Source organism: Aquila chrysaetos, chromosome 7 (genome assembly GCF_900496995.4).
Source record: "Aquila chrysaetos chrysaetos chromosome 7, bAquChr1.4, whole genome shotgun sequence".
Taxonomy (NCBI): domain Eukaryota; kingdom Metazoa; phylum Chordata; class Aves; order Accipitriformes; family Accipitridae; genus Aquila; species Aquila chrysaetos.
This window is the reverse complement of record NC_044010.1, coordinates 13332944-13350709: the sequence shown is the minus strand read 5'-3', so window position 1 is coordinate 13350709 and position 17766 is coordinate 13332944. Positions and strand designations below refer to the sequence as shown.

General features: G+C 38.5%; 1 protein-coding gene across 3 annotated transcripts in view; it reads right to left on the bottom strand.

Moving 5' to 3' along the window:
• The window catches only part of EPHA3 (EPH receptor A3), a 234614-nt gene that overhangs the window by 34415 nt on the left and 182433 nt on the right, over positions 1 to 17766 (bottom strand). For all 3 annotated transcript variants that reach the window (XM_030020257.2, XM_030020258.2, XM_030020259.1), the window contains exons 8-12: positions 17410 to 17512; positions 16880 to 16947; positions 12444 to 12569; positions 5762 to 5947; positions 300 to 361 (exon numbers count right to left, since the gene is read on the bottom strand). In XM_030020257.2, the coding sequence (XP_029876117.1) occupies positions 300 to 361; positions 5762 to 5947; positions 12444 to 12569; positions 16880 to 16947; positions 17410 to 17512 (545 nt within the window). The remainder of the gene's footprint in view (positions 1 to 299; positions 362 to 5761; positions 5948 to 12443; positions 12570 to 16879; positions 16948 to 17409; positions 17513 to 17766) is intronic.

Here is a 17766-nt window from a genome sequence, read left to right as displayed (position 1 = left end):
TCCATTTTTGTGTGCCAGAATGCTGTTTTGTTTTAGTTTGGTTTTTTTATTGATGTGACATACTAATAAAACAAAAACGTTCTTCATTTTGGAATAATACTTGCTGCAAGCAGTCAAAATGGACTAGCAGACCCCTACCTGGCTTTCTGAACACATCACAATGCACGCAAACCCAAATGGAAATAATGAAATATCAAGCAACAAAAGCTGATGATGGATTAGAGTACAGTGGCAGCAAATTCGTAACAAATTCAGAACAAGAGCCAGTCTTGCACCACGTAGTTCTCTATTGCACTTACCCGTAGGAAGCTGTCCAAGGAACCATTTTCCATATATTCAGTAACAATCATAACTGGTTTACCTGCAAATATATTACAGGGGTCAGGCATTTAAAAGGAATACATAATGATCAGTAAAAACAGGCATTTCAGAAATGTGCCCAAATCTTCCAAATCCCAAGAATAATTTTACATTTAGAAAGAAAGCAAAAGATGCATGGGCAAAACCAGCTCTGTCCACAACATAATTGTGATTCCACTGACATCAACAGAAATAAGAGTCATTTCAGCATATACTGATACAATTTTTAACAGCTCAAGTCCCAAGAAACAAAGTGAAGCATCCTGCACATTCAGTATACGGTGTCTTATCCATCACTGCTGAATATGATCATTCACATAATCATTGAATTTGTGCAATGAAGTAGGTGTATTCTGGCATGTATTTGTCCCCAGGCTCCCTCTGGGAGGGAGCTGCAGTTTCTCTCCAGAGGTGCCCTGGTTTGCACAACGGAGGTGCAAGGACTGTGGAGCGGTGCTCTACCACGTAGGCACAGTCAATATGTTCCTCAGATACTACGGTAAAGGAGAGATCAAATAGCCTACGTGGAGGCAATAGCAAAAAACCTCTCCCTCGGGAGGGCATTTACAATGCATTTAAATCGCAGACCTTCAGTATTTTCCTAGTATAAGCTGAGGAAAATGTTGGGGTGGGGATAGAGATGGAAGGGAAAGTGCAGAATAAAAGTAATACAGGGCATTGGAAAGAGAAGCAGAGCTGTAACACAGCCACCTTCCACTGTTGGGGGTTAGCCCTCTTTCCAGGCAGTCCTGCCTCCCTCCATGGCGGGATTGCCGATAACACGAACCTCCCCTCCTGCCAAGCACGACTTAGCTGGGAGCCAAACACGCTGCATCCACGGGGCAGCGGCATGCTCTAAAGAAACAGCCCTGCATCCTTGAAAAGCCTCTAATATCTTTCAAAACTTGTCTGTGCAGATTCAGATCAGTTTGTGAAACCATTCTTTCTACCCTACGGTATTTTTGTAACATAACCAAGATTTCATATGCAACTCTGACATGTTGGAGAGAAACGAACGCAAAAACTAATGTGATGACGGTGAAGTTTCCAGACAAAGGTCATTGCCCTGCTAATATTTTACCATCATATGGATTTTATTATTTCATAATATTTTCTAAAGCTTTGTTTATTTTCTCTTTGTGGTAGAGTGAGAGGTGGGTAAGAGCATGAAGTTATTTAAAGAGATGAATTATTATTTCACATATAATACAGGAAGGCATCTGACCATAAAAGCATGACAAAGGCCTGCATATTGTATAGCAGGCATGGTGATATTTTAGCTTTTAAAATTAAACAGCATGAGGCTTGAAAGAGGTACCCAGTATAATTAAAAGCAAGAAAGCCATTAAAAAAGCAAAGTAAACGGTAACGACTTCTTTTTTTGTTTTTCAGAAAATACAACTTCTACCAAACAGAAATTCTTAGAAGAGAAATATTGATTACAAAGAATGAGTTTAATATAATAAAAAGAAAGTCCTTTGTCCTCTTTGCATGGATTAATAGGTTAAAATATCTTCTTTCTGCTGTGCAAATGATGTGTTATACTGTGGGAATCACGCTAATGGGTAATCGACTCTGTCATCCATTAACTAGTAGGAACAAACTCTTTATCCAAAACATTAATCTTGAATTATATAGGATACAGTACAGATAAAAGACCTAATGATGTAAAACCTCAAAATGATTTCTGTTGCTTCCTTACTCTTGTTAGCAAGAAATATGCAGTGCAAGGAAAAGTACCTAACTTACACCGTGTATATAACATTAACCAAAGGCATTTCTGATAACACATAGAAAATGCTGCTGGATCTTTCAAGTAAAGGGCAGCACACCAGTAGGGCTATCCAAAAATTTCTACGATAAATCCACGTACTTTGAAACCAGGAGACAGTTGCCTGGTTTCTGTATAAACTCAGTCAATTTTATGACACATCAGAAGACTGAAATTAGAGTAAGAAGATATGTCTTTCAAATTATTGAGAGCATCTTCCTGCCTTGCTCACCCATACGCAGAAATCCCCAAGTGCAGGGTTTCATTCTTGTTCAGTTGGAAATATGTCCGTAATAAGAAGCATATGCTCTGAAGCAACACGGTGCACTTTTAAAAGAACATTCTGCATTCATTTATCAAAGCACAGCCGTTTATACACGATAACAACTTGTGTCAACAGTGTTGCCGAAATTTATTATACTAACAGGCTACAAATTGCTGTAAATTATTAGTAAACTAGGCAGAACATGTGCGCTGGTTATTAAGACTACTGCCTACAGCATGCCCAGGAGACCGGTGTAGCGGCAGGAAAAGGCAGAACAGAAATCAATGTGAAGCAGGGGAACAACTGTGCACTGGAGCAAAGGACTGAAGTCTTATCTGGTGGGTGCACCTCCTTCGTACTGCCAGTGGGTTGTCCCACTGGCAAACCAGAGCCACCCCAGCTTGAGAACCTCTCGTACCAAATGGTCCTGTTTTAGGGATTGTGACAACTGCAGTTATTAGGAATTGCTTCAGAGATCTGCTTAGTATGAAAAGCTAGATCATAGCTAAGGGCCACCTGTCACAAAGAATTTGGTTAATGAAGAAAAGATTGTATTGCCTGTTTATCATGCATTACCTGTACTGAGAGTGATCCAGCAAATACTCCATGGGGTCTCTACTGACTGTACATAAACTAACGCTTTTGAGTGTGATTTAATAGCTATCATTAAAAAATATGAGCACTTGCTAATTTGTTATTACACTATATTGGTTTGGTTTAAAAAAACCCAAACCCTACAGCCTTCTTGTCCTTCTATCACCCTACAGAATATTAAAGAAACTAAATTATTATCTTTACTTGCATTTATGCCATATAATTTTACCCAGTAAAATGGATACAAACAGGTTCAGAGCAGTTTTCTCAACTCCTGTATACAAGCTATCTGGAGAGGGCGTTGTATCCCTAAGGCTTTTATTGACTTCAGCTGGGAATATTCAGAGCTTGCTCTCTCATACTGTGATAGGCAGCTGGCACTCCCAACCCCCCTGAAATAGACAGCAGTCTGCTGTGAATACAGCTGAGTAGCAAACTTACTAATAGTCACTTATACAGAATACAGACAGAATTAGTAATGCACATTCAAAAGCAATGCACAAATTCCTGTGTGCACAGCAATTAAATTATTTTCTCAAGTGCCACAGGAATACAAAATGTGACAAAATAGATTTTAGCTCAGCTGTGTACAGACTGATGCTGGTGTTTCAAGTAATTTTGGGATTGCAAATCTTACTCTGAATGTACAGAGTGTGTGTCATTAAAAAGCAAGAGATAACTTGGATTTATACAGGCAGACCTGGCAGCCCTTTCCTAATGGGACTGCGAGACCTAAGCTGAAGAATAATTTCTTTGTTATTTAAATCAGCAAAACAGACTTTCATGAATCACACCTAGAGGAAGCATTATTATTGTAATTATGTCTCTTCATAACATACAGGGTTTTACATACCTTTCACTAGTTATTTTTAGACACATTCTTGTGGTTTTTTTATTTCATATAATTTGTTGCAGTAAGCTATGAAATTCTTTCATACCTGTCTATGTTTGTGAAACCTTGAATCACACAATTTCAAAAAAAGATTCCTTAAACCCATCTACTTAACAGCAATGTATTCGGTATACTTCTACCCAGTTAAACTGGAAATGTCCTCAGCACATTCCAAGCAGTTCACTGAAATGGCAAGGAGCTGCTTTGCCAGCAGTCCTCTAGGATGAACTAGGAAACATCCTACCAATTTTTTCCACTCCCCTGAAAAATCTCAGAGCATTCCAGAAATTTTTTAAAGAATACTTCATATAAAATCTTGTTGATCTCCCACTTAATAACTACTCATTAAATTTATCACCTTATGCTGCAATGGCAATTTAGGAAGTGTAGCTGAAGTCTCTGAATTTATGTCTTGCAGAACAAGCCAGTTTCGGTACTTCATGCAACCTCTCTCTTCTACTACCAACTATTTCTGCCTTTCTACCTCAAGGTAGAGGACAATCAGCAGCACAAGCAATGAAAGCCAGAACTTGCCTAAATGAGGCAGCATCACCAGCACCAAATCCCATCAGCTGCTCATAAGGAGAAGAGCATGCCGGATCTGGGTGGTTTTGAGGAGTCTACCATGGCTGCCACGGGAAAGATGGGTAGGAGCTCTAAAACCGACACCACCGTTCAGGAATGCCTGTTACAACTTGCTGTTATCTTAACAAAAGTGGAGCTGGAGAGGGTTCTTCAAATATGTTACTTTTCCAGGAAGGTACCGCATGTGGATGGAGGTTTCAATTACTTTTTTTGTCTCAAAAAGAGAAGGTGATTTATTATCATAAACATAGACAAAAATATGCTTTAACAAAAAACCCAAACAAAAACCAAAAAGCAAACCCATAACAAAGACACGCAAAGGCAGACTTAGCAAATGTTGATTAGTAAATATATATTATCAAAGAAACAAAATCAATTTTACTACTGACAGCTTAAAGCCCCCAGTTTTTATTTTTGAGATTTTTACTAAGAGGTATAAATTCTGGAGGATCAGGATCTTTAAAATGCCTCATACTGGTACATACCGAATATCACATGGAATATTTTCCCTGCATGAAAACCATGTAGGAGAAAATTTGGACTTATTAATTTACTAGTATCAGTTGCTGTAGCCAGGTAGGCTGTTCATTAATTTGTGCTAATAATAAAATCTGATGATTTACTTGAAAGCAGAACATATTGCTTCAGTGCAATTAGGAAACCTTATGACATCAGACTCCATGACTCCTAACAGATTATCAGCAAGTGCCTCCTGGCCACTTGGTAGCAACTTGTAGCTCTGGAGTTTATTAAAACTTCCAGTTTATTACTGAGCTGCAGTGTTCTTCAGAAATGCTCCTTTTTCTCCATGTTCTCTATATTTTTTTGCAAGCATACTATTTTTATTCCCCAATTTTTCCCAGCTCATCAACCCAGGGTCTTGTTTCTAAGTTCTCAGCAGCCTGAGAGCAGCAAGACAGTGAAGGTCCTGCAGCTGCACTGCGGGCAATTGCCTCCAACACCATTCTTCATTGGATCCATCAGCATGTGTTTAGCTGGTGCTTTCACATGGGTAACTTTTTTCCTGCTTTTGAGGAAATACAATATACATTGCAAAAGCCAAGCTATGTGTTTCTGCTGTTTCGCTTTTGAAGGATATTTGGTACATATTGACAGGGTTGTAACATGAACATTTCTGGAAGGGTTTGCAGAGTGTAAACATGGATGGTTCAGTTTTTTTACTTGCTTTTGCTCTTCCTTGAAAGATCAGCAAATATCGCAGAATACTTGAGGTTGGAAGGGACACTTCTGGTGATAGTTCCCATGCAAAACAGATGCCCCCATCATATCTTACTTTTAGTGACGACTCCCTCTAATCGAATGATATTAGGGTGGTCAAACTGTCCCATGATGCTTGCTTCTCCCAGGAAGTCCCTTCTCTGTTTTTCTGTGTAGCCAACTTTCAGGGTTTTGATAGCCACTGAAATTTCCTTTTTAGACGGCAGCTTTAGGCGCCCACTGCACACTTCTCCAAATTCCCCTAAAAAAGTGGAAAAATGACAAAAGACGAAATGTAGTTATTTCACAGGGATTTAAGAAAGAAGACTTAGCGTTCAGCAAAAGTCCCTGAAGTGTGATGTTTACTGGTGGGCCACAGACCGGAGCTCCAAAGGAGGCCTTCAGACAACTACTTAACATTTCCATGCTTGGGTTCTCCAGCTGTCAAATTGGACAATGTCCCTTATTTACACTGCATATCCAGATGACTGCAGAGCAGAGGAATGCATAAATGTCACCAGAAAATCCCCTTTTTGTTTCAGTTGTTGCACTTTGAGACAATAGTAGGAGGGCTAACTGATTAACGCAGAAGTATCAGAATAGCCATGCATCCTTGTGAACATTATACTCTTCATTTCTACCAGACAGAGATAGTCCAATTCCCAATTATTTTACTTATTTCAATTAAAGTAGCAAGATAATTCTTAACAAAAGAATTTATCTACACAGCTACAAAGAAAAAAGAAATCCATACAGATTGTCTTTGTTCCATCATTATTCAGATTGATCTAATCATGCAAATATATACTGTCACTATGGGGCTATGGAACCTGATAGTCCACCATGAATATTGTGCCCACCATATATTGCATGAGATCCCTAAATAGGAAACAGCAGATATCACTGCATGTTTACTTTTATACAACGTGGTTTTTCCTTTGCTATGTAACATCCAAGAAGAGTGCACAGGGAAAATTATCTTAGCATTCAAATGAGCAAGTATTAAATATGTTGAAAAATTGCTGGAAGAAAATACTCACTTGAAAATTTCTGTATTTAACTACTGATTACATAAAGCATATAAGGAAGTTTCAGTATCTTAAAAAACATTTGAGCAGCAACTGACGTTTGATTCTCAGTTATCCAACCCCCCATCTTAGATTTCATATGATATAATAAACTGCACATACAACATGCCAGTTAAAATTACAGTAGCAACTTTTTGTCTCCTTGTTTTAACGACAAAATAATTGAAATAATGAAAAATACAATAAAAACAGAGAATGGATAAAATATACAAAAAACATGATGGCAAGAATTGCCCTACATGATTATTTATATTTAGAGACAAAGAAAAAACTTTACTGAACAGAGAAGAAAAGAAAGGTGTTCTGGTTTGTGTTTTGTTGTGTGGTTTTTTTCTTTCAGAAAACTAGAGAGGGTTACTGGACGGCTTTAACACTCTTTTTTCAATAATACATGCCTATTCAGGTTCTTTTGTCAACACACATGAGATCTAAATATAAATAGCCCTTCACATCCATATTTCGTCATGTGGCCTTGTATAGAAGGTTTGACTTGGAAACAAACAAACCCTAAAAATCTAAATCTAGGTGGCATCATTTTTGTGCAAACTGGGAATTTTGTTTTTATTTGTGAGTGAAACATCATGGAAAGAGTGATTATACTGCTGACATATGACCTTTTCCCAACTTAACGTGTAATAATCCTAAATGCAATAGCATTACTACGCCTCTAAAGAGCAAAGGCTCTTGGAGCTCATTTGCCCACAATGATTCTTTCTTTATCTCTGCAGCTGATTGTTTACATTAAGCAACATCTGTGAAAACTAAAAATTACCAAACCCCACATATTTTAATAGGCAAATTTAAATCATGTTGCTCTTCATAGATTTAATGCTCAGAAACGTGTTATAGATTGACAGCCATTCACCATTGACTTCAGATATGATACCACATGGGATACATTTCAGATGTTACATTCAGCCCATTTATGTGCAAATTGAAATTATTCTTTCATCAACTTGCCACGAGTATGGCGGGCATTAGAGTCCATATCCCATTTGTGGCACTGCAGTTCAGGAATGATAAAGGGAGTAATAACAATGACCAGAATCTTAAAAGTCAGGGTTGTGTGTTCACGTTCAAAGCTCAAGGATTTGGTGTTATTTATATACAGCAAGGAATGAGAAGAGAGACATGACAATAGTTTTGGCTTATCAAAATTATGGTTATAAATAAGATGGACACCGACTCCATTTTCTATACATAAAAGGCAAACCAAATAGTTGCAAATTACAATAAAGGTCAGTTAGATCAGGAAAAAAATTCTAACACTTGGACAGTACAAAAGATTTTTTTAGGGAGGCTATAAACTCTTTTATCTTGGAAATTGTAAAGAATAAGCATCTGTCAAGAACCGTACATAACAACTTTTGTTTGGGGCAAAGGTGTGGACTTAATGACCTCTTGAGGTCACTTTTTAGCTTTATTTTCTAAAGTTTCTCTTTTAGACAGCCAATTTAACCAAACAAACTGAACGAATGTGTCATAGGGCAATGACAACCTAGGGTGGAGCCTGAGGGAAGAAGCAGCACCCGAGGGCGAGTGTGTGTGTGAGGAGTCAGAAGGGGCACCGGTCGGCTCACTGGACTTGCCTGCTGGGAAGGGACTCTGGACTGAGCAGTTAAAGCCTGGGGTGGTGTGCGTGTGTGACTCCTTGATTGGTGTGCGAATGCTCGGGCAGCGGCTTCTCCCTTAACGAGTCATGGTACCGTGCTATTAATTCAATAAACAAAAAAATTAAAAACAGGGCATACCCTTATATACATATATACTACTAAAATAGCACTTGCATTACATCCATTGTTTCTAACATTATTTGTATTTCAGGCTGCCAAGACAGGAAGCAGCTCAGAAAATGAACTGTAAAACCTATTACTAGTAACTAATGGGTGTTGAGTTCCGTTCAGACTTCTCAATTAAAAATATTCAACCTCTGCAAGCCAAAATGACTAGTATACTTTATGAAGCACAAACACTGCTTCAGTTCAAATACTAACCCCAGCTCAATACTGTCAGAGCACCACAAAGAGGAAGACCAAAGCACATCTTGAAAACAGAAGGAAGCGAAAAAAGTGCTTGAAATAAATCTTGTAATGTCCAGCTTTGTGTTCCCTTTTCTCTATGTTTTAATGGTCCAAAAAGCTATAACAAGCTAACCTCTTAAAAGTATTGTTCAGTTACTGTCAATGGAGACTATAGCTATGATTTCAGCAAGGAGACCAGCAATCAATCCTTCACTTCTGACCAGAATCGTATATCTGATATTTGTTTGACTTTTGGGAAGGAAAAGGTTATGGGTAATGTCCATCAACACAGTCCAATTTAGCCATGGCTGCACAATTTAGAACTTGGGTGATTAATTGGATTCCACAAGTGCCTTGAGGCCAGTGGATGCTGCAAGAGACTAGAAGTTGGACCCTTTATAGCAATGGAGCTTACTGTTGTCCATGAATATAAAATGGGTTTTCTTTCTTGGAAAACATTTTCATTGGAAAAAGCTCACTGGGCAGCCCAACTATGTTAACCTTTGGTTCTTTCATATACAGGACAGTATGGATGCTACATAAGTCTATCTGGTCAATACCCATAGTGACATGCAGTTACACTACATCTTTTTCCTGCAAATCATTATTATATGGTCCTAGTAAGAAATGGACTAGATCTCATCAGACATTGTTCAGGAGGAATAAGGACTTGTGTTCAAATTGGAAGGTGGAAAACCTGGCACTGATTTTAAGAGATGAGGTTGATGGCTTTTCACGTAAAGCCTTTCTGAAGTGTTTATTTTTAATTATGCTACACACATAAACATTGTATAACCTGCCCTGCAGACTGATACGTCTATTTACATGTGGAAAGCAAACAGATACTATTAGGAGGGCTGTTCATGGTATAAAAATCTCTCTTCAGGAGATCTTAATTTCTTTTTTAAATAGGCTGCTTAGTGCATCAGTGAATGGCATTTGCTGTGCATTTAGACCCAGGGGACAAGTAAAAGATGACTCTGTGAAATTAGCTACTCCCTTTACTTTGCTGTGTTTTAAATCATGATTGTACTGCTGTGCACAGAACTCCCTCAGAGTTGGAGAGGCACCTAAGCTGAATGTTTCATAAACCTCGTGAACCTCTAGCAAGGTTCTACAAGCCCTTACTGAGACACTGCAAACCTTCACAGTAAGTTCATGGAAAGGTAGCCCCTGAATTTTAGAAACACTTTGATCAACAAGATGTTGTGTTACAAGTATGTTTAAACTTTGAAAGAAAAGCAAATGCTTGCTTTCATGTTCAGCAAAGCACATATTTAAATCTACCCCAAATCAAGAAAGTACTTTCTGTAGCATTCTCTTGCTATCCAATTGGATTCAAACTTCTTAAGTGGTTTGCTGAACTGGATCCATAAAAACAAGTGAGTTGTTTTAAAAGAAAGAATTACTGTAAAGAAAAATCTGAAAAAGTGGCTCCTGACCTCAATTTTCTTATGCTTAGCCTCCCACTAAAATCCCTTGTGTTTTTCTTGAGGTTCTTTTGGACAAGAGTATTTCCTTATTGCATTTGGGTAGGTTTTCAAAGCTATGTAAACTGCCTTCTATTCTCAGAGACTTCTGGCTAAAGCTGTGAAAAACTACTTGGAAAAGTACCTCCAAATATCAAGATTACTTGCCTGACTTGAAGGTCTCATTACTTACGTCACACTTCAATGCAGTTAAATGAATCCCTTCTTCTCAAATCACTGTCTTTTTATAATTTCATTCACACTTGCATTTGTAAAGGAGAAGGGCAGGAAAGGACCAAGTCATTCACTCAAATAAGTCATTGACTCAAGTAAGAGACAGGAAATGCCTTTCTGCTTTTAGGGAGGACAGAAGCGTTCCTGCAAAAGCAGCCTCGGAGGCACTCACTCCAAATGCAAAAGCTACCACGCGCTGAACATGACAGCAGTGTAAAGTGATGCTACGAATGCATTTTGGAAGCTCCCAGCACTCTACAGCCTGATTTTCATCTGTTCTTCCCTGCCTGGTTCTTCCTGTTGGCACCTCTGGCAACTGCTAATAGGACATGCTGACTGTAATGCCGTATGTAGTTTAGGCTACATGAATCTGAGTCATGGCCTCCAACAAATGGCTTTATTATATCTTGAGTCCAAGCTTCAATGTAGAGGACCTGCAGGAACCTACTGTCACTTTCACTGATGTGGAGTGGAGCAAAGGGACTTATTTTTAATACCACCTGACTCTTTTAGGACATATTCCTCTTTTGAAGCCTCTCAGAAAACTCTTTCTCCATTTTCAGAGGCCATATTTGGCAAATTTTGGTTTACCTCTCATTGCATTCCGATTTAAAATAGGTCAGAACAATGAGCTATAAAATATGACATATCATTGCTTCTTATGAATTTGTTTTCTAGATTCATAAACTGCATATAGGCCAAGTTTAGAAAGCTTACATTTATGAACGAAGGCTCCTGGAAGTCTTATAAGGAAACATACTGCTCTTGAACTTAGCTCTATCCCCCTATTAATTCTCTATTATGTGCAGTAAGCAGAGCTTTGCTGCCTTGACTGAAGATGATGGAGAACAGTGCACTCTTGTGGGGCAAAATTAAAACCAGCAAGGAACAAGAATTCTACCTTTGCAGATAATAACCTAACTTCATACAAGCAGTTGAGTAGCTGCAGTAAGAGAGGATGAATACTGTTTCTTTTTACTGGGTGATTCAGGAGATGCACTGAGTACCGTAGCTTGGTTCTACATTTTTTTCCAAATGAAAATCTTTTTCTGTGCACTAGAAGTCTGTCTCTCTCACATCTCATGATTTTAATTCAAATGGTAAATTTAGAGAGAAGCAAAAAATCAATAATAAAAGAACCAGTAATTTTCAATGGATTAAAAATCAATAGTACTTCTCACAGATGCTTTAATTTAGCAGGAAAGCTAACACTTCATGATATTCTGACTCGATGAGACAATCTGCCACTTCACTTCAAAGAGCAAGCACACATCCTATCAGGAACTACATGGTGCATTGCAACACGGACAACTCAGTGTGACGAGACTTTCTGTAATCTGGCTCCTCTGCTACAAAATCTGTTCACTTCGACAGTTTGTCTTCTGTAAACCCAACAATCTATGGCGTCTGTATGGCTCATACAATCAGTTATCAGACAGACAACCCCTTCCTCCTAAATCGATAATTCAAATCCAAAGCAGTGACCAAAATCAATCCGATGACCAAAGGTCATTGCAGTCTGATGGATGCGCGGTGACTGGTATGAAATGAGTTTGTGGTTTCACTCAAGGCATAATAATCAACAGTCCTTTTAAGGGAAAAAAAGAAAACATCTTCACAGTTGATACCATTCTCTGTGCTGACAGATTTTAAAGAGAAACACAGAAGTGAAGCTGAACTCTCTTTTCACTCCCAGCAGTGCTGTGTCCAAGTGTGGGCTGACGGGTGTCCTTTGAAAAACTGTCTTGCTATCTGCTTTCTTTGGGGAAAAAAATGGAACTGTGTGGCCCTTAACTTTTCATATGCACTGAAGTCAGCTGTAAATACGACCTACTGATTTGAAGACTTTAGAACATTTTCTTTCCAGTCACAAGTATAAACCCAAAGATGTAAAACAGCATACAGCAAAAAACTACCTTTAGTTCAATATATCTGATGGCCATTACCTGCTCCAACCACTTTATCGATGGATATATTAGAAGCATCTAGTTCCTTGGCAAACTCATGCACAGCTTGATTGGGATCCTCATATGTATGTGGATCTACGTAAGTTCTCAGGCCTGGGAGTTTTACTGTGTAGAAACAAATTCAGAGAGAAAATGTTACTTAGACTTAATTAATGCTTCTAAAGAAAGCTCATGAGACAATAGAAATCAATTCAACAGAAGAAAAAGGTATACTGCTTCTTCATTTCAACTGCTTTTGATGGGATTTCAGGAAACTTTATATAGAGTGAAACCAGAGACATTAATGTAGTTATCGCACAGAAGTCTGAAAACCAATTTTAAATATATCTGCACTTGCCATATTTAACCACTTTTCAAACATTAAAATACTACCCACTCCTCCCAGCTTGCTGCCTTATATTTTGCCTTTCAAGATAACAACAAAGAGGAAAGGAATAAAATGTGTGATGCTACGGTCAACCTGAAAAGTTCTTAGGAGTATATTAAGGAGACCACATTAACTCAAACTTTTTCTTTCCGAGTCCTCCAAGAAGATGCATAAGAAAAAATTATACATGAACAAATGCACCTCTGCCTCAATCCCTCTGCTAGTACATACAAGGATGGCAGCCAGTTGTTCTTAATATTAGTCTGGTTCTAGTGCTCAGTTACCCTAACATCCATGCTATTATTTCATCTCCCTCTACAGTTTCCTGGCCAGGGATTGTTCTGTTTTTCCAGGGCAAGCGCTAGTTCAAATGACTGAATGATTTTAAGGGCAGTTTCAAGCTCTCCACATCTCTTCCTCCAGCAGGACTAGGGGTGGGAAGAACCTATTATCATGCCCAGCCTTTCTCTCCAGCAAAGATGCTGAAGGCAAAGCATAGCCTTATTCCCCTTTCCCAGCTCAAGGCTCTGCTTGCTTGTGCTTGTACCTGGTACCTTGCGTGCATGCCTGCCTCTGTATTCATTTTAGAACACAAAGATGTTTTGTTAACAAAAAGTGAAATAACCGTTACATCCAGCTTGAAGTTTTCTGCTTCTGACACAAAACTTGCATTCCTGGACATGTATTCTAGCTTCTCTTAACTGTACCAGTCGGTCTTGTAAAAGATGCTAGCTCCTCCTACAAACACTGCCTTAACCCACTCAGGAATATCATTTCCAGCTTGGCATTATTATACTGCATCAATTTGTTGACTGCTAGAATAGTTAAACCTTTTTTGCTGGGGTTACACAGATGGGAAAAAATACCTTTGGACCATTAGTTAGAGCACACCATTGTTTTGTCAAACAATCCCAAGTGTACATGAAAAAAAAAAATCAATTTTATGGAGATTTATTGGCCTCAGAATTGACAAAGAAATGATAAAACTGAGTTCCCAAGCTAATTGCCTCAAAAACAATGCAAACTAAGAGCCATGCTCTTAACACAAGGGCTGCGTGTGCACGGCATTAAATGCCGACTGTTTCCTTCAAGAGCCTGATGATTACAGAATTACTTGCAAGTAAAACAAAAAGTAATTGGCTGTATATTGCTGTTGGTTAAAAATCTTGTAAATGCTCCTTTCCGTCCATGCTGAATGTACATTACAGGCTCCCTCATACCCCCAATAAAAATAACAATTAAAAGCTTTTGCACTGTGGGGTTTTTGGCTGCAGATTTTTAATGCTGACCCCAGAGGTTCCCAAGATCAGGTGATGGTGACTGCAAGGAGAATAATCCCTTCACACCAATAATTAAGGGCAGCCTGTATAGTAACTGGGTTCTGTCATGAAAAACAGATAATAAACACATGCACATGTGTTAAGCTGTACTACTTTACAGCTCATTCTGTGCAAACATAATAATTTACATTTTCATTTTAACAGCATGAATTGCCCTCAAGGTAGCAAAAAAATAAAAAGGGCCTAGCCGAAGAAGGCAAAGGGAGAAGATCTGAGGAGGTGAAACATTTTTGCTCCTTTGAAGTAATATTATAGGATTTGTAATAAGGCTGCAGGGAATAGTTCATGGCTGAAGCCTTTTTTAAAGTAATTCAGAATAAACTGACTGAAATGAACCAGCTGCTGTATTTAAGATGCTGAAAGTTTACGACAGCCATGTAAGTTACTTTATCTTTTTTTAGTTCATAGGAGCAATCTTCTTATTCTTTGAGAAAGACTGTAATTTAGTAGAATAAAGTTTCCACAGCCACACACATACATGCATACAAATCCACACAGATAAATATCTACAAAATCAAGAAATCATTTTCAAGAATTTCTAACAGAAATACCAGGTCCATGGTTGGCTCTGTTCTTACTACACAGTGAATCAGCATGGCACTACTCAGAAAACAGTACATAAATATCTAAAGCCAAATTAAAAGCAATTTAATCAACAGGAATTTAACAGCACTGACATGTTTAAGAATAGTGATTGCAACTTTCCTTTGTGTGGGAGTAAGGAGAGCAAATTCTGCCCTGTTATTTGTCTGTGACACTTTTTTTACTGGCTGCTTTTATTTTATAACCTCATTAAATTTGGATGATGAAGCATTAATTCTATGGGCCACATGTAACCGTACAGATTTTTTGAGACTAGTTGGTTAGTGGTTGTTGGGCTGCACGAAGCAAACCCACTGTTAGAGCTTGTGTATCCCCTGACAGTGCAGGGGAAGGAGCACACGTGTTGTGGATATGCATGCTCACGGCTCTCTGGAGCTAAGGAGGGGCTCCAAACTTAAAATAATAATAATATGAACAGTCAGAGAACAGTTACTCCATTGTCACAGGGATTAGGAAGCAGTTCTAATTTCCAACTACTGCAGGTAAATCCTCATTAAAATGTTAATTCAATTCTATTTGGTGGGGAGGCATCTGATTATGGTACCAACAACTCTTTTCTTGCAGATGGTGCAGCGCCAGCGTTATGTGCAAAAAACCCATGTACATTAGACTTACAACATGCTAAGCAATAGAAATGTATGGTTCAACACAGTTTACATGGTATAGCAGGATATTTATCTGGAGCTGAAACAGCTTCAGAGACAAACTACTGCTTCTTATTAAAAACATGCTCACTAGACCCCAAGAATTCTGTGGGTGGAAAAAAGGAATTTCCAGTCTCGGTGTTTATGAAGGGTGTTATCTTCGTCCTGTAAGGATGAAAAAAAATCCAAAATGCACTGAAAAAACCCAAGAACGCCTCCCCTACTTCTGATCATGAATGTTAAACTATCACCTTCCTCTCCTCTCAGCTTCTCCTGCTCCAAAACTAATTTACTTCTATTTTAAAGAGGGTATGGATGGAGCTTTGACCGTGATCAAGTCTTCACGATCCACAGCTCCTCTGCTGTGGAAAAGTGCTGCAGGGTTATGCACACTGCAGAGAGGATCCAGGATTTGAGAGGAGCTGAAATACTTCAGGAAGACATTCCCCTCCAGCCATGGGTCATAGCAAGCTAATTCTTCCTGGTAGCCAGGACACGAGCCCAGGCTCAGAAAATCAACACTTCTTCCCCTGAGCATCTCCTGGATGGGATCTTGCTCCACACTGCTCCTTTCACAGGGTACAGCCGAATGACCCACAGTGGCCATGAATAAAGTCCCATTTAGCCTTATTAAAAATAGTATGCAAACATCAGAAATAGACAGGCTTTGGGTTTGGCTTTTGAACATGTTTCAAAAGTAGCCCAGATTCCTCAGGATAAGCAAAATTTCACATTCTTAACTATATACAATTTTTGTGATACAAAGACAACGTAAGTCAATAGAAAGGCTCTCTTCTTAGTCCTCAAGGAGGCCCAAAGAAAGCACAGACACATTCATTCTTACAAGTGGGGAATCAGGACTTCAACAAAACATGTTTGTAAACAGAGCTGGATCTAAAATCTCATTAATTTGACACACTTGTTTAGTAGTTATTCTTAATTTAAGAAACTACTCCAAATCACTTTTCAGCCTATGCTTAGACTAATTCTAAGCTAAATTATTAGTGGGTCAACTTTGTTGAGCAAGCAATTTTCACAGTCCTTCCAGTAGTCATCAAGACAGATTTCATTGATTTTATATTTTGCTTTGGGAAAAAAAAAAAAAAAGTAATTTCTTAGACTTTAAACAGCTGGTAATGAGGAAGTTGAAGTTACACTCTGCATTTCAGTAATGCACAGCAGAATCAATATCATATTGCTAACCACACGCACGCATTGTTTGAACGTAGACAGCGATGTTTTGCTCATTACTAACCTGAACACAGATGAAAGAATTTGAAACAAAGAATAATTGTTTGGGGAAAATCTCCTTACCCACAAGAGAAGAGATAATTCTCTTCCCAATTTCACCTTGGTTTAAGTGAGGTATGACTTTTGTTTTTTTTTTAAATTGAAAAATACCAGTTATCTAGGGAATGAATTCAACAGATCTGGAAGCATTAAAAGGCTTCAGTAACTTACAATGGCCATTCCCAAAATGTAGTCTTTTCTCATCAGTGCCGTGTTTAGACTTCTTGTATCCACAGAATCTACAAGCAACAGAGAAAAAAAATTAATATAGAGAATTTTATATGTTAGCTGCAGGTGGAAACAGAATAAAATGTTTTCCCTCCACAATTAAATGCCTGTTTGAAAGTTTAATGATATTTACATTCTCTGTGCCCCATAGAGGCATGTTATGTTCTCAGGGAATTTGAGGAAATTGGCTAATGAGAGGATTTGTTGATTTTTGACCCCTACAGTTTAATTTTACAATTGCCTAAGAATGTGTTTATAGCATTTTTTAACAACTGCTGCATGATTGGGGCTGCTAACGTTCGCGGGCTCATTACCGAGCATGAAGCAGTATTCGGAGCTCCTGGGCAGCAGACAAAGGAGAAGGCACAAACCAGCCATGCTACTGCCTGACGACACCCAATTTGCCATGCTCATCAAGGCCCCTTGGGGAAATGGAAGTGGGAGTAAATGTGCAAAACCGATGATAAACTAACCTCCCAATCAAGACGTACACCACAACTGTGAGGAGAATAATGGCTACTGCCGCTGAAATAGCAATCATTACGACCTGGCTATTCTCACTGGAAATGGAGAATGCTGGAAAGTTAACACAAAAATATATAAATAACCCCCCACACACATAACATTGATTACATCACAATTGACACTCACACAGGGAACAGACAGATTAAGTCATCGCTACACAGCATTTGGTCTCCTGCCAAATATTTTATCTACTAAGTAGTTCTTCATCAGAGAAATAAATACAAGGGAAGAAAACAAAAGACTCTGGCTATCTTTGACAATTTACCAAAGTTGTTTCTGCTACTGCTGATTTTTACTCTTGCTGA